We start from the raw sequence: 26248 nt of genomic DNA, 5'->3' as shown, positions 1-26248 counted from the left end.
CAAGTAAATAATAGCGCGGACTGAGCGGGCCTCCCGAGGCAACCACAGGAGCGGGAGCGACTCCCCTCCTTGGCTTCTTTTATTGGGCGACAGCAGGCGGCGAAGCCTTCAGCCGACCGGGCTCTGCCGACCGCCTGGCTAAAGGAACGGACTTGGACGTCCAGCTCGGAGCTGCGCAGCGACCTTAAGGAGTTCCGAAGGAGATGTAAAGCGGGGGCTCGACTCGGCGAAGCGGACGCCCCGTCCTCCCCTCACCCCTTCCCGCCTTTCCTCCCCGTGCGAGGGAGCGCTCCCTTCCAGGCAGGCGCTCCGCGGGGCAGCCGTTGAGAGGCGATACTGGGGGGCCGCGGCAGAGGGAGGCGAGGCAGAGGGAACCGTCGAGGCGCGGGGAGAACTGGCGGAAGGGCGTCCAGAGGGGAGCCCTCAGCTGCGGCGGCGAGAATGGCGGCGGCGGGGAGCATCACCACCTTTCCAGACGACGGCGGCGGTGGCGGCAGCAGTGGCCCCTTCCCGCCAGGACACTTTAAGGACCCCAAGCGGCTGTACTGCAAAAATGGAGGCTTCTTCCTGAGAATTAACTCTGATGGCCGAGTGGACGGAGTCCGAGAGAAGAGCGACCCGTACAGTGAGTAGCCTCCCTCGGGTTTCGCCTCCCATCCCACCGCCTTGCCTGTCCCCAGATTCCTTGGAGGGGGGATCGCGCGGACACCCTCCCCCCCCGAGAGAGAAAGGGGGGAGAGAGTTAATCAAGTGGAGGGGATGACTTGCATATTCCCTCACTCTACTCCAGCTTCGGACTAGCTGCTTGTCTCCAAAGTGCTTTCTCAAAAGGCAGCTGGACCGCTTTTTCTTTGAGGAGGAAGAACAAAACGTTTCGTTTCTCATCCAAGAAACTTCGTCAGTTGTGATGGGGGAGGGGGGGAATGGAAGGATAGGTTCTGACCCCCATGGTGGTGGTAAGGTGGGATTGTATTTCTTTGCAGTCCTCTGGTCCATTAGCACTCTCTGTGACAGTCCGTCCAGTCTTAACTGTCAGCACCTATCCTTCCATCCCCATCGCAATCACAACTGATGAAGTTTCTTGGATGAGAAACGAAACGTTCTTCTTCCTCGAAAAAAAAACCAGTCCAGTTGCTTTTTGAAAAAAAAAAAACTTTTGAGACAACTATGAAATGGATGACCAAGAATCTTCACAGATACTTTGCTGTCTGTTGGTAATACTTTCAATTATTTATTTGGTTTTTATCCTGTTGCAATAGTCATGTCTCCGAATTGTATCTAAAACTGGTTTAAGCCTTAACAGCGATTAAATCAACTCCTTTCATGACAGACTATGTCTCCTTGACTGAAAATAAGGCATTGTAAATATGTATTTAATCAAATTTTATTATATTTGGGCACAGAAGGGAAAGCCTTTTCAATGTGTTCCTATCTGTAGCACAGTCGTTTGCAGGTCTACCCAGGGGTAAGTTGTTAACACATTTAGAAATAAGCAGGATTGTAGCCTAAATCAATTTGATCCTTTCCTTCATCCACAGAGAATTGCCTGTGGGAAATTTAGCGTATTACAGTGAGTGGATTTATCATTTATTTTATGAATAGAATAGAATAGAATTCTTTATTGGCCAAGTGTGATTAGACACAAGGAGTTTGTCTTTGGTACATAAATAATAAACTTGTATGCAGTACTGTACAGACTGCAAATTATATAAAGAGATGCAGCTTGTGTCATTCACAAAGTATGCCACTTTGTCCAAGCAGAATGCAGTGGCTCCCTATGCCTGCTACTGGTAGCATCTTAGCAATAGCAATAGCACTTTGAGTTATATCCCACTTTACAGTGTTTTACAGCTCTCTCTTAACAGTTTAAAGAGTCAGCATATTGCCCCCAACAATCTGGCTCCTCATTTTACCTATCTCGGAAGGATGGAAGGCTGAGTCAACCTTGAGCCTGGTGGGATTTGAACTGCCAAATTGCAGGTAGCCAGCAGTCAGCAGAAGTAGCCTGCAATACTGCACTCTTAACAACTGCACCACCGAAACTCTATCTTCCTCACATTTCCATTTTCATCTGTGCCCAATGAGAGTTGAGTTTGACATGATCTCTAAACAGTAATTAAAGTTCAATTTTGGTTTAGTGCCCTGTGTAGGGCTACCAGATATATGAACAAACAAAGGAGGTCATGGACAATTGGCAAGGAGAACAAATGAGAAAATAAAGCTACTCTGTTTAACTTTCTGGTCATCTGTGACAAGTATAGAAAAAAATGAATCCGTATGTACTTTTTTCAACATCAGTAAGACTGGTTTTTCCATCACAGTATTTATCCAACAAATCTTTATTTTGAAGAATATATGCTAGAGATAATATTGCTGGTGACTCATTTTTCAAATTTCACCATAGAAATGTATGGTGAGTCAAATGATCTACATACTACAGTGATCATATGAAGGGGCTGGTGCTGGTTTCTGGAAATAAATGTCATCTATCTATGCTATTGAACCTGTTGACAGATGAAGGAAAGAAAGAAGCAGACAGTTTACATAATACATGAACATTTGAATGACTATTGTTGTAAAAATAAATCTAAACCCCCAAGACATTCATAAAGTTAGACAATATTTGATTTTAAGCTTATGCCTGCCAGATGGGAAACATGTGGTCAAAAAGGACATCTCCTTTATATTTGCTCTCATTTACTCTGAAGTAACTTTTTTTTTTTTTACTGTTAAGACCATTGGGATGTAAGCCTTGATAAGTGCGCCTAACTCTTTGGAATTTGAGGTAAAAATATTATATTGTTTACCTGTTAAGTCTCATTCACAAAATTTTGAAGACATCTACATACTGTTTTCCTTTTGTGATCTGTATTTTTTTTAAAAAAACCAATAGCACTAGGAATCCTGTCTCATGGTATGCATTCCACACCTACACTATTTAGTGCTGTAGGTTTTTACTGTTATTCTAAGATCATGAGTGGGCTAAAATATCAAAACCATTTTGCTGTACCTTCCACCTCTATAATGGATACTATTTCCTTATTATTACTAAACCCTGACTGACTCATGTTTACAATAGAAAATTTAAAAAACAACAAAGTTATCAAATAAGTTTAAATAACTTCTCAGTTAAAGCACATTAAAGGATGTACCTTAATGATTGTAATGTAGAAGTACATCAATGATTATAATGTATCCTGGTAAAAAGTCTTGAAATCTGATTATCATGCTTAATTTGGCTTTACCCAACAGAATTTCAAGGGTTGTAAAATCTCATGAATTTGGAAATTACATGATAAGGAAAGCTTAATCTATCTAAATATAAAAAGCATACCTTTATGGAATAGAATCTGGCCACTGGGTGAATGTCATAACATGATAGCCTTTAATCAGTAGACATTCTTAATTTACAAAGAGATTCTTAAATTCACTTTCTTCCTTGACACAGCTATGTGCTCTTTCTCTAGATATTTGAAATCAATCCGTCCAAAATCTGAGTGAGCCTTGCATATTTTTTTACTGCAATTTGTCTGGTAATACATGCTTTACAATACAAAAGAAAGATATGGCTTATCTTCTTGCATTATGTCCCATGAATTTGGTGTTGTCTTTAGCAACCACATAGATATTCTCCTGGAAATTCTAGCCCTAATCTGGTATTTCAGCAGTGCATGGGTAAACCATATAATCCATCTAATTAGAAGTTAGACTTTGAATCTAATTCTAAATTTTGTTTGACTAATTAAAGAAATTAGAACATAGAGTGAAACATATTTCCCAAATATTTTTATTTGATGATACATGATAAGAGTATTTTATATAGTATATACATATTTTAAATAAATTTTATTACTTTTCTATTTATTACATTTCTTAGTGCTTAGAAATGAACATCATGTTGTCTGGGTATTTAAATTGCTTATCAATACAGATTCCATTCTTACTCTCTACCCCTTTTCCCAACCATTGGTAAAATAAGTTCCATGTTTCATCATATTTTGTGTCTTCTTTCTGGTCGATTTTCCATGTAATACTATCCATTTCTGCACAATCTAATATCTTCTTCTCTTTGTCTTGCAGCATTTCTTCATTTTTCCAATATTGTGCTAAGATAATCCTCACTGCTGTTAAAACATGTAATATTAAATACATACTTTTCTTATCATTTTTTTCTGATATCATCCCTAATAAAACAGTTCAGGTTTGAAATCTACATATTTCCCTATTATCTTTTCTATCCATTTGTGTATTTTTGTCCCAATTTTTTTTCTTTAACACAAATCCACCACATAGGATAAAATGTGCCAGTTTTTTTTAATACATTTCCAACATTTGCTCGACATATATTTAAACATTTTAGCTAACCTAGCAGGTGGTAATTGCCATCTGTAAAACATTTTATATACATTTTCTTTATAAGAAGTTGCTATTGTTAACCTATTGTTTCTTTCCCATAAATTTTGCCATTTCTCTAGTTCTATGTTATAGTAAAAAAAAAAATCCCATTGTACCATTGTATCTTTTATCTGTTCATCCTCCATTTTTAAATTTAGAGAAGTTACCATATTGTTGCAATATAAGACACACCTTTTTCCCTCAAAAAAGAGGCTGAAAATCTGGGTGCATCTTATACACTGAATATAGCATGTTTTGCCTCCTGAAACCCCACCCCTACACCAAAATGGCAATACATAGCCTTTAGGAGGCTTTCAGAGTGCTCCTGCAGGCTGGGGAGGGCAGAAATGAGCAAAAAATGAGCAGTTTTTTTGCTCAATTTTGCCCCACCAGCCCCCAGGAGTACTCTATAAGCCTCCTAAAGGCTATGCATGCCTTTTTTTTTTTGACAAAAATGAGTCAGTTTTAGCAAAAAATGGGGTGGTTTTTGCTCATTTGGGGGGGGACACCTCCCAGGAGCACTCTACAAGCCTCCTAAAGGCTATTCATGCCCTTTAAAAAAGGGGGCCATTTTTGCGAAAAACAGGCCATTTTTGAGAGGTCTGCAGAGTGCAAAAACTTGTTTTTTAATTTGCCTCTTCAAAATCTTGGTGTGTCTTATACTCCGGTGCATCTTATACTCTGAAAAATACGGTATATATCTTCTTAATTTGTTTTTCATCAGAGTTCAACAGTGTCTTATCAAAAGGTGTTTGTTCTTTATAAAAACCATACTTTTTCATAACTATATTGTATTTGAAATTGGTACTACCATGATAGTATAATGTCCTGGTCTTGAAGCTCTTTGCTTCAATTTTAATTTCCCTTCAGTGGTCCAAAATGTCTTTATATGTCACAACTTTTTCAAACGCTACCAGATTTGGGTATGTGAAGGCTTCCATCGTTGAGAGCCATTTTGGAATTTTCAAATATATTTTAGGTTTTATTTTTCCCCACACAGATATTAGTGAGTTCCTTATATAATGATTTTGGAAGTATCTATGGATTTTATTTTTCTCATACCATAGGAAGGTCCTAATTGTAAGTCATGCCCTTCTAAATGTAACAGTTACTCTTATATATATTTATTTTTGTTGTAGATTGAAGTACCTGTATTCAACAAAATTATGTGTGATTAAATACCTTAATTTAGGTGCTATATAGAGAGGTTTAAATGGATATGTTCACAATGCTGAACAAATAGTTGGTGCTGTCCGTTTTGGCAGTGCTGATCACATGCTTAGGAAATTATTTCTAAAGGAATACTGTAATGTATAATATCGAATTAGTATAATTAAAATATATATGGTGTTATCTCTAGAAACAATGGATTTTTGCTAACATTATTACTGAACTGATGAGACTTTAAGGATTTATTTATAGATAAATAATAGATGGGATATGGGAAGAAGAGATCATTTGCTGTATTTCAAAAGAAGGTGATAAGTTACTAAAATTATTTATACTTACTGTGATGGAGTAAAGTCATTTTTCTTTTTCTTTACTACATGATTATTTTTCTTTTCTATTTTTTGTTGTTTTTGTTTTGCACCTTTTATTCTTTTATTTTTTTAATGTAATAGATTTTATGGTTGCAATTGTAATTTTTAATATCTCTTTTTTAAAAAAAATCATAGTTCAATGTTTGTTAGCATGTTACAACTTCTGTTTTTAGTCCCTTTAATGTTGTTAACATTAAGGTAATGAACACAATTTGAACTTTTTAAAAATAAAAAATGCAAAAAACGTCAACCTATTCTAGACTTCTCTATATTCTTCCCTGGTTTCCACTGTTCTTTTGCTCTGCTGAACACCTAGGGATAAAGATTAAAATTCGCTAAAAAATTTTACTACAATGGTACTTATCTCCATTTTGACATTCTACTTAACAAAGGACTAAAGTTCCTTTTTGTCTTTCTAGAACTTTCTACTTTCTATTCCTTTTTTGCAATATAAGATTCTCTCATATTTTACATTACAATTGCTGGAAAAAAGAAGATCAGAGAAATTAATTGTTCCAGTATAATTTTTTGTTAATGTATTTTCATCATATATTTTCAATCAGGTCATTTGTTTGTGCATCTAGGCACATTTTCTTGTTTCCTTCCATTTCCAGTACTGAAACAGATTCGCCTAAAGTTTTTCCAGTTTTTTTTTTACTAATTCCTTCTATGAAGGAGATGGGTGGTTCAAAAAATGTCATAGCTAGCTGTTCTCTTGCTCTGTGTTTTTTCACATACTGTACTTTTGCTTCACCTTTGTTCCAGGCTTGCTCTTCTGCTTCTTTCAACTATGTTCAAATATTTGCTTTTTTTTAAAAAGAACTAGTTGTCTTACTGCTCTTTCACACTTGCCTTCTGTCTCTGAACTATATCTGAAAACTCCATATCTTTTTCCAGTTCTAATTAACATTTCTAAGATTTCTCTTTCTCCAAATAAATGCTTATCCTTAGTTATGTACTTGATGTTTCATAATGGTAAAGGTTTCCCCTCACCAGTCATGCTGGACCCTAGAGGGTGATACTCATCCTAATTTCTTGGCCAAGGGAGCCAGCATTGTCGAAAGACATTTCTGGAATCATGTGGAATCATGTGGTAGATGCACAGAATGCTGTTACCTGTATAGTGGTACCCATTTATCTATTTGCTTTTGCATGCTTTCAAACTGCTAGATGGGTAGGAGCTAGGACAAAAAAAGTCAGCTCACCCAGTTGCGTGGCACTTGGGTCTTGAACCCGGGCTGATTAATTAAATGGCTTTAACTGCTGAGCCACCATGCCAACATAGCAGATGGTAGCTTTCATAGCTGATGTTTATAAAGATCTTCTGATCTCCCACTTCTTGAAAAACAATAGTGAGAGGACACCTGCTTGATTGGAAAATGGTAGGACAGTTGGACTGTTTAATATAGTTTCTTACACAAATACATACAAATACATACAGATATGTATACATGTGTTTGTGTGTGCATGTGCAAGTACCATTCTAGATGCATTTTCACATGCAGGAAAAATGTAAGGATGGTGCAGATGCCACAACAGAAAAGTAGGGATTTTCAAACAAGAGATATGACAATTCTAGTACTTTAAAAAGTTTTTGAAAGCAATGAGAATGTGCAATCTCTGGGAGATCAACTACTCTCATTTCCACTCTTAAAAACTCTCTAATACCACTAGACCATGCCTACAGTGGCACAATATTGAATACTTGGAGCTAGGTATGTCCTATAGCTCGTAGGTTATGGAACACCTATGGTTTAAAGCAGTGGTTCCCAAAGTGGGTGGTACTGCCCCCTGGGGGGCGGTGGGATGACTTAGGAGGGCACTAAGATGCAAGGGGGGCATCAGGGGGGTGCTAAGAGGCAAGGGGGTGGCAGAGGAGTGCTGGAGGTGGCCCCCCTGCAGGGTGCAATTCTGCCTGGGGCTAACCACTTGTCAGCCTCTGCTTTGCTGCTTGCTTTCAGCTGCCATTAAAATAGGGGGGGGGCATAGTATTTGGGTGGGGAATATTCAGTACAGGAGTGATTGTAAAAAGGAAGTTGTTCTCACCATCTACTGTGCGTGCTGCAGATAGAGGATTTGCCACCAAGGCCAACTGTCTGGCAGGGGAAGGGCACGCTTTTGCCTTAGATCTTGCTTTGCTTAGCTGCTATCTACTCATGACCAGTAAAAGTACTCTTAATTCTGCAAAATGGAGTTGAGTGGTTTCTTTCTTGGTTACTGAGGGAGGCCACCTTGATATTAAGCAAGATCTCAGTTTCATGCTCATCCCGGAGCTAACACCTTCCAAAGGGAGTGCAACAAAATCCCAAACTCCTGAAGAATGTCCCACCAAGGTAGTGACCAGGAGGATGATATGGGAGCAGTTGCATCCTTGTGCCCTTTGGAAACGGAGCGAATGGCCGAACTACACTTGGAAGAACGATCCATTCACCCCAGATGGACGTTGTGAGTGGGACAGAAGTATGACCCCGAGGAAACTCCGTCTGGAGTTACCACGAGGAGACAGAGGCGACCAGCAGCTGCTTGGCAGGAGGCAGATGAGGAGAGCCTTATGATGTCCCAGGCTATGAAACTCTTTGAAGAAGCTTGGGAGAGGCAACGCTTCCATGAGAGTGGTCCTGAAAGAGAAGCGGCTCTCACAGAAACAGAGGAGAGATCTGCAGAGGGCCTGTTCTACCCGAGAGGAGCTGGGGGGGGGGCAGAAGGTGGCACTGATCAGGATGACCCAGCCCCGACCCCAGCAGCAGCAGCCACCAGAAACATCCCAAGAGGGGGAGACGCAGAGGCCGGATGGCTAAAGTTCCCCCACTGGGTGTGAAATTTGGGAGAGAATCTAAAGATTTAGGGTTCTTCCTCGTTCAAGTATGGAATTACATGCAACAGTTTGGAGACGATCTTCCAACTGAGGAGGCCAAGGTAAGAATAGTTACAATGGCATTGGAAAATAAGGCAGCTGCTTGGATGGTGACCCTGCATAATGATGACGCCCCCGTACTGAGAGACTATAATAGATTTATGGCCGCCCTGAGAAAACGCTTTGATGATCCGCTCATGGAGCGAAAAGCAAGAACTAGATTTAAAACCCTTACCCAGGGGTACAGGCCAGTTGCTGAATATATACAAGAATTTCGTGAACTGTCTGTTTACATGCGGGGATGGTCCGAAGAGGCTTTGATGGATGGGTTTATGGATGGGTTAAACAAAGACTTATACCAGAACTGTGTAAACAGCCTCGCCCCCCCCCATCCCCTCAGATGGCAGCCTTGGTATGAATTGGCTGTGGATGTGGAGATTGATTTAGCCCGAGACAAGTACTGTGTAGATAGTGAAAAAGAAAAGGCTACCCCTCCCAACTCCCCCCCCCAAGGAGCTCTTAAAGGAGGGAAAAGTGGGTTTGCAAGCAAGCCCAGGCCGATCATCTTTTTCCGTTGCGGGAAGGAGGGACACCGAGCAGCAAATTGCCGCACCAAGATGAGCCCAAAGCCCTCTGCCAGGGGGGAGAGAAAGCTAGATAAACCGCCTGGAAAGAGGAGGGAGACCACCATGAAAGGGGTGGAACCTAATCTGCAGTTCCGCCCTGCTCCAGGGGAAGAGGAATCACCCTCCTCATCGGAGTAAAGTGAAACCGAATCTGACGACGAACGTCTGGTAAGTTCCCGATCGGGCCCTATGACTATCCCAGTTGAACTTAAAGTGCCCTCTTCTGGAGCACAAGAAAAAATGCTGGCCCTTTTAGATTTGGGTTGCACACATTGCATCGTTAGCCCCGAAGTGGTGGAAAAATTGGGCCTGAAACTGAAAACTTTAAAAGGCCCAATTGCTTTTTGCCAGCTGGACGGCTCAATAGCTGGAGGGAGCCCTGTTCATTTTGTAACTGAGCCAATAGACATGTGGATGGGAACTCACCAAGAGACAATAAGTTTTATTGTAGCACCAGGAATGGACCGGCCTCTTATATTAGGCTTACCCTGGTTACGTAAATGGAACCCACACATCAATTGGAGGAAAGGGTGGTTGCGCATCCGATCTGCTACACCCCCTGAGGGAGATGGGGGAGGCTCCAAAACATAATAACGCTGACTCTAACCTAGCAGCCATGGGGCAAGAGAAAATTGAGGGGGAGGAGAAAATCCCCAAAGAATATTGGAACCTAAGAGATGTTTTCAGTGAAAAATCCTCTGATAAATTACCCTCACACCATGCCACTGATTGCAGCATTGATATCCTCCCCGAGGTAAAACTTCCAAAACCCCAGATCTATTCGATGATCCCCCATGAAATGGATGAATTACAGAAGTTTATTGACAAAAATTTGCAAAGGGGGTTTATTGAACCTGCTAGGCCCTGAGTGACTGCTCCAGTGTTGTTCAGAGAAAAGAAAGATGGCTCCTTTTGTCTCTATGTTAATTACAAAATCCTTAATGCTGTGTGTATACAGAATGTCTACCCCCTACCTTTAATAAAGGATATGTTGGCCCAATTGGGTAAAGGAAAGTTTTTCACGAAATTGGACCTAAGAGAAGCCTATTACAGAGTCAGAATTAAAGAGGGAGATGAATGGAAAACTGCTTTCAACTGCCTGCTTGGTTGTTTCCAATTCCAAGTACTCCCATTTGGTCTACAGGGGGCACCAGCTGTTTTCATGCAACTGATAAATGAAGATTTGCATGAGCACCTGTACAAGGGCGTGATGGTCTATCTTGATGACATCCTTATTTACACGGAAACATGTGAAGAACATGTGAAATTGGTGCGTTCAGTGCTCAAGAAACTCCAGAACTATTTGCCAAACTATCTAAATGTGAATTTCATCAGGGGAAAATTGATTACCTTGGTTATTGCATCTCCTGTGATGGCATTGAGATGGACCCAGCAAAGGTCCAAGCTTTCACTGAATGGGCGCCCCCCCGCACCTGCAAACAAATACAAAGTTTTTTGGGATTTGCGAATTTTTATTGTCAATTTCTCTAGTTTGCCAGCATTGCCCTACCCATTACAAATCTCCTAAAGTCTAAAGGGGATGCCAAACCCAAACCGGGGAAGCCATTAAATTAGACTATGGAATGTCAAGCCGCCTTTGAAAAACTGAAGCGACTCTTTGCTGCTGAACCAGTTTTGAAACACCCAGACATGGATTCACCATTTATCGTCCAAGCTGACGCTAGTGATGTAGCAGTGGGAGCAGTGTTACTACAAATGAACACTGATGAGAACCTGCAGCCTTGCACTTATACCTCTCGAAAACTAACTGAGACAGAGAGACAATGGGCTATATGGGAGAAGGAGGCTTTTGCTGTCAGGTGGGCCTTGATGACCTGGCGACATTTCCTGGAGGGGGATAAACACCTTTTTGAAGTATGGACTGATCACAAAAATTTGGAAGCGTTGAAAACCCCTCGAAAGCTATCTCCTAAACAGATGAGGTGGGCGCAACATTTCAACCGGTTCAATTTCACCCTGAAGTACATCCTGGGAGGAAGGAACTTTATGGCAGATACTTTATCCAGACTCCCACAATACAACAGCTCAAAGCTTAGCGTGGTTCACCCAGTTATCCTGGCGAAGAGTCTTGCTGCTCCGATGGTTACCAGAAGCCAAAGCAACTCTAATTTTGAGGTCACAACAGACCACATCTGCAAACTCAAGGCAGGCCTTGAGTCCGATGACTGGTTTAAACAACATTCAAATGAATGTACCATGAAAGATGGTCTAGCTTGGATAGAGGCTAAAGTATATGTTCCTGCTAGCATGAGAACTTTTTTTTACAGCGGGTCCATGATTCGTGAATGGCAGGCCATTTTGGGTTTGTAAAGACTCTGCATCTCATTAAAAGACAATTTTGGTGGCCTTCATTGAAAAAAGACATTGAGTCCTATGTGGCCAGTTGCCCCATATGTGCTGCCGCGAAGCGCCCACCAGGAAAACCCCAGGGCCTGCTCCAAGGTGTGGCCCGTCCTGAAGCCCCGTGGAAGGAGATATCAATGCATTTCATTGTTGAATTACCAGAAAGTCAAGGAAATACCGTGATTTGGGTCATCAGGGACCTGTTTTCTAAACAAGTTCACTTTGTACCTTGTTCCAAGATCCTGTCAGCTAAATCCTTGGCTAAATTATTTATTACGCACGTATACCGTCTACATGGTGTACCGGAATGCATAATTTTGGATAGGGGGTCCAATTCACCTCCTTGGCTCTGCCCAGGGGCTAAACTCTGCCCACCATCCTCAGACTAACGGGGTTGTGAATGGACTAATTCTGTTTTGGAACAGTACCTCCGTGTTTCATTAATTATCAGCAAGATAATTGGACTGAGTTGTTACCACATGCTGAAGTGGCCTACAACAGCTCTGTGCACAGCAGCACTGGTTTCACCCCTTTTAGAATAGTGTTTGGCCATGATTTTGTACCTATTACAGAATTGCCCCGAGAAAAACCACAAGTTTTGTCCCTTTCCGAGTGGAGTGACCAGCTCCGGCGAATCTGGCCTTTGACCCACAAGGCATTGGAAGCTGCTCATCGAGCGCACAAGAAACAGGCTGACAAGAAGAGGACGAAACAAAGAGAGTACAAAATTGGAGATCACATGTTTTTGTCTACCAAGTTTCTCCAAACCACCCAAAAGTCTAAGAAACTGGGACCTAAGTACGTCGGTCCATTTCCTATTGTGAAGATCATTAATCCTGTTTCTGTGCGATTGGAACTACCAAAGTATCTTAACTGTGTTTACCAGGTGTTTCATGTAAACCTTTTAAAGCCAGAACACACTTCCTCTTTGCGGGTTCCTCTACCTGTACCACCTGCCCCTCTTTTCATTGAAGGAGAGTAACATTTTGAGATTAAGGAGATTTTGGACTCTAGAAAACGTAGAAATCGAATTCAATATCTAGTCTCCTGGAAACATTTTCCCCCCACCCAAGCTGAATGGGTCGATAAGACCCACATTAGGGCTCCTAAACTGTTGCGTAAAATCTACTCTGCCTACCCCGATAAGCCCTGATCCAAATTGACTTTTACATTTCTACCTTTTCTTGTTCCTGTTTTGTGTTATTTGTTTGTTTGTTTGTTTGTTTATTTGTTTGTTTGTTTTCTTAGGGATGACTTCCTTTCCTGATGGAGGGCCGGATGTCAGCCTCTGCTTTGCTGCTTGCTTTCAGCTGCCATTGAAACGGGGAGGGGGGCATGGTATTTGGGTGGGGAAGTATTCAGTACAGGAGTGATTGTAAAAAGGGAGTTGTTCTCACCATCTACTGCACATGCTCCAGATAGAGGATTTACCGCCAAGGCCAACTGTCCGGCATACCAACCTGATGATGCTTTTTGAAGATGTCTCCCATATGACACCTGAGGGATGTACGGATTGGACCATGGGATGGGGTTACCAGGGGGAGAGGGTTCGGTCACATATTGATATCTATGATTACGCGCACTTTTGCTTTGCTTAGCTGCTATCCACTCATGACCAGTAAAGGTACTCTTAATTCTGCAAAATGGAGTTGAGTGGTTTCTTGGTTACTGAGGGAGGCTGCCTTGACACCACTGCTTTAAGGCATCGAGACGCATCTCTTAAATCTGGGTGAGGTGGGGAGTGGACGGGATCTCCTTTTGCTCAAACAAACTGTGTCCGCTGTTAGGTCTCCTGAAGAGATGTACTTGTTTGAAGCTGATTGACAGTTCGGATTTGAAATTGAGTTCAGCGAGTAAGGGGCGGAACTGGCAATCCAACACCTGATCGTCCGCACGTTCGGGAAGGGTTTTCCCATCAGGGCTTTTGCCTGTGGTGGGACTCGCCACCTCCTTCCCTCATTGCGACATCCTTCCGCTGAAGTATAAAAGCAGCTCTACTGGTCTTTGCTTGTGACGGGAAGCAGAGCCAAACACGTCTGACAACACCAGCGGAGAAGATGGAAGCCATGCTGGGCTACTGGAATATCCGAGGGGTAAATAATCCATTTAGAGGAGAGGTCTTCAAACTTGACCACTTGAAGACTTGTGGACTTCAACTCCCAGAATTCTTCAGTTAGCTATGGTTGGAGAATTCTGGGAGTTGAAATCCACAAGTCTTCAAGCCGCCAAGTTTGGGGACCCCTGGCATAGAGGGAGGTGGGGTCGCCATTGAAAAGCATCCCTGTCTCAGTGCCTCGCTCCTGCCCAGGCCTTGCCGTTCTCCGCCTTTGGAGCAACTGAGACCAAGAGGCTGCAGGCGGGTGGGCGAAGCCATGCAGCGTTTTCTCGATGGTTTTGGCCATTGCTAGAAAACGAAGCGTAGAGAGCTCTTGAGGCAAGGGGTATGTTGCAGAGGGCTGAGCTGATGGCTAGTGTGCACGCCCCCTTCGGGTTCATTCCACAACCGGGGGCGGGGGGTTAGGACCATTTTGGTGTACAGGTAGTTCTTGACTTACAGCCATTTGTTGAGTGGTCGTTAATAGTTACAAGGGCACTGGAGGGAAAAAGATTTATGATTGTTTTTCACACAATGGTTGTGTGATCAAAACTTTGGACACTTGGCAACTTGCATGTAAAACAACTCGACAAGTTGCCACTTACTTAACAATTGCAGTGAGTCACTTAACCACTGTGGCAAGAAAGGTTGCAAGATAAAGATAAAAGTTCCCCTCGCACAAGCGTGCTAATCATTTCTGACTCTAGGGGGCAGTGGTCATCCCTGTTTCAAAGCCGAAGAGCCAGCACTGTCCGAACACATCTTCGCGGTTATGTGGCCGGCATGACTCAACGGCGAAGGGACATGGAACGCTGTTACCTTCCCACCAAAGGTGCTCCCTATTTTTCTACTTGCATTTTTATTTGCTTTCAAACTGCTAGGTTGGCCGAAGCTGGGACAAGTAATGTGAGCTCACTTCATTATACGACATTAGGTATTCGAACGGCCGACCTTCTGAAACAACAATTTCAGGGTCTTAGCCATTGAGCCACCGTGTCCCCTAGAAAGGTCGTAAAATGGGGCAAAATTCATTTCACAACTGTTCTGCTTAGCAATGGAAATTTGGGGCTCAGTTGTGGTCATAAATTGAGGACTACCAGTAGTAATTAAACTTTAATCAGGATCTTCTTTTGATGGAAATTCCAGATTGGGTGATAAATCCATTTTCAGATACTGAGGAAGATGGGGTAGTGGAGGAACAACTCATAGAGCTGCAAAATGACTTTGAGCTGAAGCCAAAGTTTAAGAAATCGTACCACGAGTTTCGGTTACAGAAAGAAATTTCTGATCGCTATCCTGCACTATGGACAGTGGTTAAGAAACTCCTTGTTGCATTTCCAACATCATATTTGGTGGAACGTGACTTCAGTGTAGTCATCCAACTTCTCTCCAAGCAAAGAAATTGATTCCAGATTACTGAATGTGGTGATTTAAGACTCCTGCTAAGTGACTTAAAACCAGACATTGGGAAATTGGCATCACTTCATCAAGCCCATCCATCACATTAAGAATTTACTGAACAGTGAAGCAGTTACTAAATTTTACTGAGTTTACTAAGTTACTAGTCAATAAGGTTCTTGATAAATGACAATCAGACTTTAAAAACCTGGTATCACTGGATCATGTTCAACAATTTTGTTGAATAAACATTAATTAAAAAGGTTTTTAAATTGGATTTTGAATAAATGTGCAATTAATTGTTACAGTTTTGAATTTTACTGTTACTATCTTCCTTCCATCGTGCAAACCGCCCAGTCACATGACCCCCCCCAGCCACGCCCACCAAACCACACCCACAGAACCAGTAGTAAAAAAAATTGAATTCCATCACTGGGTGGGGGGCACTGAGGATCAGTTTGTAGCACCAAGGGGGTGGTGGACTGAAAAAGTTTGGGAACTACTGGTTTAAAGGAACTAAACTTATCTTTATATATACTAGATTTTATTGACCTACTATTGATGTGATTTTATGTTGGCTTTAAATTACCCACCCAGTTTTAGACTTTCATTTCATGATTTACATCCATCATTATATGCTGATGAAAAAAACGTTAGGTCAGTGACGTGCGGTGAAGTTTATGGCTGGTGAGACAAGCGGGCAAAAGCCGCCCTGGCGCTATGTCCAAGCCTTCCCTAGAATCATGAACTTGTGTATAGCTCTGCCCACCTGAACAAGCAAAGGAGGCACTGGCCACTAAACTGTCTGCCTGCCCACGTTCAAAACAGGCCGCCTCCTCTCTCCCCACATGGGCTCTTTGAAGGGGGAGGGAAGGTCTCTCCCAAGACTTGCTTCCCTTATCTTGCGGAACAGTTCCAGGATAGCGGGATATATTTTTTGCTGGTACAGGAGCATGCCCTTGACCCCTGCCTTCCTGTTGCCTCCAGCCCCGCACAACCTCCCCGCCACCCCACCGACCTGGGGACACTCCTGACTGCAGTTGGCTTTCTTCTAACAATCCTTCCTGGCTGCGCCCCCAAAGTGGTTACATGGTGGCGGCACGCAGGCTGCTGTCTGACCCAGGGCCCACCCGGACATGTGGAGAGGAAGGATCACCAGGAGAAAGCCAAATGCTGCCGGCAACAGGGCATGAAGGAGTGGCCGACAAGCAGCTGCTGCATCCTGTGGCAGGCGCCCAGGGCAGCCTCAATGTCCTGCTTCCCTGCAGCCTCCATTCCAGCCCCGTGCAATCTCCCTGCCATTCCACCGACCTGGGGACAATCCAAGCTCGGCTGGATGGCTGCTCCTTCGTGTCCCATTGCTGACTGCCGTTGGCTTTCTCCTGGTGATCCTTCCTGGCCAGGAGAAACTCTCTGGGGCAGCCCCGCCACTCTGGCCACACGCTGAGCCCCTAGAGCGGTCACATGGCGGCACGCGGGCTGTGACCGACCCAGGGTCCGCTGTCTTATATTGGTGGACACAGCGCCGGGGCATCCAAAAGCCCTGGTGCTGTGTCCGCCGTAGAGGTGGGACGCCTCTATGGAAGACATAGCGGCAGGGTGGCTTTTGCCTCTAGTGCTGGGGTGGCAGGGCTTCTAAAAGCCCTGCCACTGTATCTGCCATAGAGGCGGGACGCCTCTATGGCGGACACAGCGCCAGGGCATCCAAAAGCTCTGCCGCTATGTCCAAAAGCCTTGCTGCTATGTCCAAAAGCCCTGCCGCTGTGTCCGACATAAAAAAAAGTGCCAGCCCGCCAGCAGAGGTGGGTAAAAAACATACAGACATACACAAATTACTTACAATAATACAATTACTTACAAATTACATTAATTTTGAATTTCTCCCCCTCCCTCCAACCCACATACATTTTCCAGCTGTTTCACAGAGGATTTCAACTCTGCTCTTGTCTGCCATGATGAAAATGTAAAAATATAAAAGGAAAAAGGCAAGAGCTGCTGAGGTCTGGCTGGGTTAGCTGCTGCCAGAGTCTTCAATGGATGACTCTGCTTAACTATTTAAAAAAGCCTCTAAAAATGCCCTCTACAGGAGGAGGTGAGAGAACCACGTGCCTCATCTCCATAAGGAATTTTTCGGCTTTTAAACCTTGCTCAACTCTGCTCGAGTGATCATAAAGACTAAATGAGGCATGTGGTTCTCCTGCCTCCTCCTGTATAGGGCACTTTTTAAGGGGCTTTTTTAAACAGTTAAGCACTAAGCAGAGTCATCCACTGTGACTCTGGCAGCAACTACCTCAGCCTTTTTCCTTTTAATTTTTTTTTCTTTTCATGATGACAGTGGTGAGGCCCTGCCTCCCCTGACTGCATGTCACTGCTTTAGGTGATGTTCACAATCCCTTATTCTCTACAGTTTACACAAGATTCTTCAATGTGTGTAGATCTTTTAAATTATTTAGCTCACTTATTTTATATTCAGTGTCTTGATAAAATTCATTTTAAATATTATTCTTTTTTCCCAGGGAACTATATAGGATATAATCCTATTCAGTTTCTTGGGAATAACTTCTACTGAATCCTGTATCAATCTGCATCATCAAACCGTTGTTCAATCAGCAAGGTGTTTTGTCAATTTTTCTTTCACACTCTCATAACAGATTTATTATAATTATTCATTAAATCTATGAATTAATATTGCATCATCGGTGGCTTTATATAAAGATGAGTTTTACACTATGGAAGCAATGTGGTATAGCGTTCCTTACACTATTAAAGAAATGTTACAGTATTTAAAAGTTTTTATATATATATATATATATATATATATATATATATAGAGAGAGAGAGAGAGAGAGAGAGAGAGAGAGATCGCTATGAGGGGGAAAAAGAGCCAGCTCTAATTGTTAATTGATAAAAGTAATACAGTACTTGTATTTTTTTTTCACATGTAAACTGAATCTGTATAATCACCTTGCCTTCCTTCTCTTTTATCCCAACTTAAATCCTGAATCAGTTTAGTTACCTCTTGCATTTGATGAAGTGAACTGTAGCTTATGAAAGGGATGTGAAATACAAGCAGTGATGTTACTGGCATTGTTTTACCTGCAGCCGAATGGGAAGTCGGAAATGTCTTTTAATATTCTTATAAGCTAATTTGACTGTTTTCCCATACTTAGCTAATAGATTAGTCAAAGATTAATTGTTCCTGTGAGTTGCCCTGCAGTACTTGAATGTGCAGTAATAACATTTAATTTAGATGGATTTGGCGCTGTAACTTCGCCACAGAGTATGTCATGCAGGGCCTCATGAAAGAATTTTCCTCAGAGGGCCTCTGCAAAAATCTTGGAGATGAGCCTTGAACTCTTGGCTCGGAATTGGCTTTTCCGTAGCAGAGATGGTAGTAATGCTGCTCATTGATCTAGAGATGTGCAGCCTGAGGTTTTTTCAGTGAGTACACAAGCTCCCTTCTTGTACATTGAAAATGAAAAGTGTTCTTATAATTTTGCCAGTTGAAGTAAATTAAATGTACTTGAGAAAGCAAGACTCCCGAAGCTGTGTATGATTTCCTCCTTCTATTTCTCTTTGTAAATTTGTTTGCTTTATTTGGCTTATGCAGTGTTCTAAGCAAAATGAAACTATTTTTATTTCATTTTATTTGTTTAAAATATTTGGAACCTGAGATTATTAGCAAACTTATTGTAAAGAAAAAAAAGACAGACAGGTAAAAATATTATGAATATATATATTGGCTGGATAAAAGTACCCATTGGTCCATGCATTTATGTAGAAACAATCATCAAATTATTGGTTTAAAACCAACTTTTATTTTTTAGATGTTCATGCAGAAATATTTTAATTTTGTGTGGGGTGAATGAGCAAATAGTGAAGGCCTTAGAATTCTATTTGGATTGCTCCATATTGTTTCTGATGAACATAAATGATAAATCCACTACTAATACTGTGTTTCCCCGAAAATACAACCTGTCCTTAAACTAAAGCCTTGCCACATTTTTCGCATGGGCAAAAATATAAGCCCACCCCCGAAAATAAACCTTTGGACACCCCCCTCATGCCTCCAGCCAGGCAGAGCACCGCTCACTGACTTAGTGGTATCCTAAAGGCACCAAGCCACAGGAGCTGTGGGAGAGAAAGGACGCCTTCGGGATACCGCTAGGTTGGGGAGTGGCGTTCTGCCTGGCCGGAGGGGGGAGTTGAGGCTAGGAGGCATACCTGCTGGGGGCGGAACAGGGGCTTGCGCAACCCCCTTCTCCAGTCCAGCAGAGCTCCACGCACTGACCTAGGGGGTATCCCTAATGTGCCAAGCCACGGTAACTCGGAAGTGGGCAGAGCACCACGTGGATTGGCACCTTAGGGATACCCCATAGGTCAGTGAATGGCGCTCTGCCCGGCTGGAGAGGGGGTTTGCTGGGCGGTTGCTTGTGAGCTTGGTCACCTCATGGCTGCTTCGCCTCTGAGGCTGTGCCCGGCTCTTCGGGAGCCAGTTCGCAAAGGAGCAGCTGCCTGGCAACCCCAAAACAATAAGCCCTCCCCTATAATAAGCCCAAGGTCACATTTTGTAAGTAAAAAGAAAATAAGACCCTGTCATATTTTCGGGGAAACACAGTACATAGTTGTGACTATAATATGTATATACACGGGAGAAAAGCTTCTCAATTTTTCCACATGAATTTGTTACCAAAGGAGAAAATAAGCTGAAAAATCTCTACTGTATAAACTGTAAAATTGACAAATCATTATTACTTCCTCTCTGGAAACAGAAAGTAGTTAGTCGCATACTCACTATAACCATCCTTGAGCTTTTGGATTCTTAGTTTAGCCACCCTCTTAAACATTATCAATAAACCAGGAACCAAAGCACATGCACTTATGATTTTCGTAAAATTTGAAATACAATCCTATTTGTTTATTTTGAAATAAATTCTCTGATTTCAGCCCCATCAACCTCATATTTACTTTTGAAATTATTGCTATTAGTTTTTTTTAATCTGATAATATATTTGCAATGCAGTCTTAAACAAAAGATCAATGCACTTGACATGCAGGTAGTAAATTAGAGAGATGAGCTGAAGGGATTCCTGCCATGAAAACAGGTGAACAGTAGAAAAAGCAGAAAGGAATAAGGATTGGAGCCATATATAATATTTTCCCTGTTAAGTATAAAAATAATAATACTTAACTCTTTGGAAAAATGTTGGTCATCACTAGTTTCTGTAGAGTATTGTTTGAAGAATATAGTACATCATTTTTTATTTCTTAGCAAAGGTAGAAATTAAGAGTATTACTTTATTTCCTCTACTATTTAAATACCCTACAGTTCAATGGAATTTTTTGTTGGTCATTTTTTGAATGATTCTTTGTTGGAGAAATTGGGGGCTATATAATATTATTTATGCTTTTATTGATACATAGTTGAGACCAGTGGTGGGTTTCAAATATTTTAGAACTTCTTCTGTAGGTGTGGCCTGCTTTGTGGGAGTGGCTTGCCGGCCATGTGACCAGGTGGGAGTGGCTTGACAGACATGTGATGGTGGGCGTGGCCAACTTGTAAAATGTGGTGAAACTCACTTAACAATGCTCTTGCTTAGCAACCAAAATGTTGGCTCAGAAACTGGCATTTGAAGCATACAAGTCTTAAAGCTGTTAAGTTACAAGTCCCTTGCACCCCTAACCCTTTAGAAAAAAACCCCCAGGGGTGTTCAAACTTGTAAGCTTTAAGACTTGTGGACTTCAACTCCCAGAATTCCTCCTCTCGCTCGTCATGTTGATGATGTGCAGACGGGTAGAGGGAGGGAGCTGGAACTAGTTCTAAACGGCATTGTAGATTTGTGGAACCTCTTCTATAGAAGAGGTTAGAACTGGCAGGAACCCACCCCTGGTTGAGACCAATTTTGGAATAATGGTGAAAGACACCAGGCTAGAACCTGGGAAACCATGAATTCTAGTCCTGACTAATGCACAAAATTCACAACCAGGTGACTCAATTTCCCTCAAAAATCAAGAAAAACTGCATAGACTTGTCAAAGCAATGACCACTAATGACCGCTAATAAACAAGTATAGTTATTATTCTTCCACATTGTCCAATGCATTTTATGCACATGACAATCTTTCAGTTTGCAAAAGCCAACAATTGTTTGGGTCTTTATATTATTTTGAATACTTTATATTATTTCGAACACTAACAAAGGCATTTACTTTTAAGGAGGTAGTCACACATTTTATATTCAGTTTTATGTTTTAAAAATTTTAAGGTTTGGTTATATATCAATATGACTGTCTAGAGAACATACCTCAGTAAATCTTTATTTTTTAAATTAACAAAATTATAACACAATTAAATCCAAGCAATGCTTATAAAATGTTGCAAGTGTATTTATAGTACATTTCCCATAGTTCTGTATGTAGAGTTATATTATATTAATTGTAGGAGTTGGTAGATATTCTTAGATATTCTTAGATATTCTTCTAGATTAAAAATGTTGAGAGAGGAATGTTCTAGCATGTACCTATATGTAATAAGGCACAGTAGAAATTAAATTCATGAATACATGGAAGTATTAATTCATTGTTTTCCCAATCAGTGGAAGAGTTATCCTGTTTTCCTTTCTATTAATTAGTCTTAGGTTTCCAGGTAGATGTTGAAAGTTCTTATACTCATTTATTATGCCTTTACTATGTATGCTTGGTGGTAACAAATAAACATGGTGTTTCTAAAAATAGTCAAAGCTAGAGATAGCAAAGCCAATTTTTTTCCTATTTTCAAGCAAATCACTTTAGACAATGTTTGATGGTGCTTCTTAGCATGGGTATTCACTGTTATTGGAAAATATGTTTTTGTCACATATTTTGGGGTTTCAAATATCCCGTTTGACTTTAGTAGCCTGCTAAATCAAGGGTTAATTTCAAAGCAATCATAATTGTCACTGGTCATTAAGCATTTTTTGGTGGATCAGATGAGGAGCCTGTTTATGACTAACAGCGTCCTGTAATAAATGGAAAACATTGGTTATAAAATTATTTAGACTAGTTTTGGTATATGAATGTAAAAATACATTTTTTTCATCTTTAGCTATTTAAAATTTAATTTTCAATTTTGTTTTTAAAATAAATTTTGGCATATATGTATATGCTCATTTTCATTAGACTAGACATACCCAGGAATTGGGTTTGACTGGTCTCGTGAAAAGAAGAACTGGGGTGACATGATAGCAGTGTTCCAATATTTGAGGGGTTGCCACAAAGAAGAGAGAGTCAAGCTATTCTCCAAACCAGCAGAAGGCAAGACAAGAAGCAATGGATGGAAACTAATCAAGGAGAAGCAACCTAGATCTAAGGATAAATTTCCTGACAGTTAAAACAATTATCAGTGGAACAACTTGCCTCCAGAAATTAAGGGTGGTCCAACAGTATGTTTTTAAGAAGAGATTGGACAGCCATTGGTTTGAAATGGTATATAGTCTCCTGCTTGAACAGGGGGTTGGACTAGAAGACCTCCAAAGTCCCTTTCAACTCTGTTGTGCTATTATTCATAATGAGAAAGAAAAATAGGATTATTGTGTATTTTTTCACACACACACAAACACCATTAAAGTCATTATGGCTGAAATCAGATTTCCTAAAATAAATTCTAATTAGCTAGTAATCTGTAGCCTGCTATGTAAATTCACAGCACCAGAGATGAATGAATACAAAGAAATATAGGTTAAAGCAAAATGGGACTCATTTCCCTCTTAAAAACCTCATGTTCCCATTCATGTTGTTGTTTAGAGGTTTATTTTCCCAGGTTTTGATTCTCTTCCTATTACCAACATGGAAGGATCAGAGGGTTTTTTTCCCTTTACCATTTTGTGCCTGAATGTCTTGGATTTGGATTTCTCCCAATTACTTCCCTATGTTTCTAATATAAATGTGATGGCAATAGTGAAGGCCAAATCTGGTTCTAGGCTTGTGCCTCAGTAAGCATATTTTTCCAATGAAATAGCTGAGACAGGAAGATCATTTTATTACGATTTATTCAGAATGTGCTGATAAAAAGGATTCCTCTCATTTAGAGGGGGAACCCTGAGATCCATCTTACATTCTCTTTTATAGTTAAGACATCAAAGAAAATCACAAAAGAAACATTGAGAAAGGCACACACACGCACAGACCTGCACCGCCTTTGCATAGGAAATCAGTTACATGGGGTTAAACATGTTACATTTAAATGAGCTGTAATGTAAGTAGGGGTGTTAATAAGAATAGGTTTATAAAGAGACAGACCAGATGTCAATTAACTTTCTACAGATATCCTATTAAAACTAACATAGTCCTATCCTATCCTAACCTGGAGAGCAAACGCAGTTTTTATCTTGCAATTTAGGAATGTTCCAGTAACAAAACAAAGACCTTTCCACATTTCCAGTTTGCCATGATTTAGTAAACCATTAACATCAAACCATTTAAGAGAGAAAAATCAATCCAAATTAAAATAGAAAATAACTGTTAGTTAGCAAATACCATACTACCATACAAAGTCCATGTTGGTACTACAAACTCCATGTTGTGTGGCTTTCAATATTCATGCATTTTAAGCAATAAACTTGATGACTTACTTGGGACTACTCCAATATTTTTGGGTAGGGATATGAAACATTATTCCAAGAAAGTGTGCTCTATTAGATTTTATATTTTAGCTCAAATGGGACATTCAGTTAATTTAGCAGTAACTATTATGTACATTATTTAAATAATGGATCTTATTTCTACAAAAGTTAAACTATTAATGTTTTTAGCTTTAGGATACATATGCAGAGAAATAAATTAGATTTATTTTTCCATGTATGTATCCAGACCTTAATTTTAAGCAAATTGAAGAATAGCTTGTAGGCTGATAAATTATTGAAATATCATGGTTGTCTTTTTCCTTCTGTTCAGTCAAGTTGAAACTTCAAGCTGAAGAGAGAGGCGTGGTGTCAATCAAAGGTATACGTGCAAACCGTTTCCTTGCTATGAATGAAGATGGACGATTGTTAGCACTGGTAAGCGTTTGTCAATTCCTTCCAATTTTTTTCCTTCTCATAATTAAGGCTTTAAGATAGCAGCTTTAATATAAATATTATTATTAATATAATATAAATATATATTTATATAAATTTAATATACATTTAAATATTTAAATTTAAATTTCATGGGTATTGCAGAATGCTTTCTAAAAACAAATTTTTGAAGAACTTGTAGGTTAACATAGTCTCCACTTTTGAAGTTCTTATCAACAGCATTTCTTCTGGTCTTCAACATGCTAGTTTTCACTATAATGGAGCCATGTTTGTCTGCTTTTTGGATAAACTGATGAGAAAATTAAGTTTAACTTTAAAGGATATTCTATAGGACTCCGTAGCACTTCAGATTTGAAGGCACACGTGGTGCCTGTTTGGAACTCTTTAAACCGAAAACATATTTTCCTGATCATGCAACTGCGATGTAAACCTGGGGAAAGGACTTTAGGGTTCAGGCCATGCACTCCAAAGCAACATTTTAGTTTTGATCTGAAGTGCTGCAAGTTCAACTATTCCATGTGATTTATTTATACATTATCTCAAAATAGGGTAGCAGAAGGTCCTTCTTGTGGTTCTCATTGCCCTCAAAATGATACTGCTGATTTTTAGTGGCAAATTACTGAAGAACTGATGTTTCCTAACTTTTTTGGTATAAAAACATACAATAATAGTCCATAAATATTTTGTTTATATTTGAAATTTTCCACATGGCAGCTCCTTCCACTTCAGTTACTTTACTATTGTTTGTTCTTTAGTAACTCTACCTGTTTTATATTATCAATTAAATGGTTAATAATCCATTAATCAAAATTTGGAATAATTTTGTTTAAATTCATAAAATGTCAATTGCCCTTACATTTTAGGTCAGGTTAAATGCTAGTCACTTATATTCTAAAAGTTAAAACAGGATTTTAATGTGACTGACAGCACTATGCAATACCCTGGTATTCAGAAAAGTATTAATTCAAAATAAGTATTTGCAGCTATAGATTTTTCAGTTCATTACTATACTCCTACTAAAATTTCATAAGCATAAGGATGTTAATCTTTCACATGGAAATAAGAAAACTAATTTGTAGAAAGCAGTTACTTTAGACTTAAGTAGTATTTATATGTTTGTGTGTAAAGATGGGTAAATGAGGAAATCTGCAGTTAAAATATTATGATTTGATTTAAACTCAATATAGATTTGATTATATCTTTTATATCAAATGATTTACATCATTTTGGTAAATAGTTAATCAGCCAGAAGAACATATATGATAAATCATTTTATTTTTTCACAAAGGCTATGAATAATACCTTCCTCTTTTTCCCCCCCAGAAATATATAACCGATGAATGCTTCTTTTTTGAACGCTTGGAATCTAATAACTATAACACATATCGGTCTCGTAAATATTGTGATTGGTACATTGCACTGAAACGAACTGGTCAGTACAAACTTGGACCAAAAACTGGACGAGGACAGAAAGCTATTCTTTTCCTTCCAATGTCTGCCAAAAGTTGACTTGAGTGTCGCAGTTAATAAAATATTGTGCAACAACAACAGTAGATGTTCCCTCCTCCACAAGACAAATTAATGTGATATTTTCCAGTCAGCTCTGTTTGATGATTAATTTGAGATCAATACTGTGTAGAACTGTAAGAGTGAAAACCATTTTCATTCACTGTTTATATAAGGCTGTTTGTGTATGCGTACTAACATGAATGTGGCATGGAGACATAGTTCCACTTAAATATGCCAGTTAATTAAGTACTTCCAGTTAGATTTTATAATCATTTTAATCTTATGGTTTAGGAATAGACATTCTGATTTAGGTTATTGAATGTGAAAAAAGTTTTAAAAAATGCATGGTCTATAGAGTCTTTATTATTTAAGGGTAATATCTTTTTAAAGGGCATAAACATAAATACTGATTTT

At 40.2% G+C, this 26248-nt stretch overlaps 1 protein-coding gene across 1 annotated transcript; it reads left to right on the top strand.

The window, feature by feature from the left end:
• Positions 1–26180, top strand: FGF2 (fibroblast growth factor 2). Its single transcript, XM_032224557.1, has 3 exons — positions 1–625; positions 24204–24307; positions 25649–26180. Exons 1-3 carry the CDS (start codon positions 442–444, stop codon positions 25832–25834), a joined length of 474 nt encoding a protein of 157 aa, XP_032080448.1. The 5' UTR covers positions 1–441; the 3' UTR covers positions 25835–26180.
• Positions 26181–26248: the final 68 nt, after the last annotated feature.

The sequence above is a fragment of the Thamnophis elegans genome, chromosome 9, assembly GCF_009769535.1.
Source record: "Thamnophis elegans isolate rThaEle1 chromosome 9, rThaEle1.pri, whole genome shotgun sequence".
NCBI lineage: Eukaryota > Metazoa > Chordata > Lepidosauria > Squamata > Colubridae > Thamnophis > Thamnophis elegans.
Note: the sequence above shows the minus strand (reverse complement) of the source record. Positions and strands in the feature narration are given on the sequence as shown.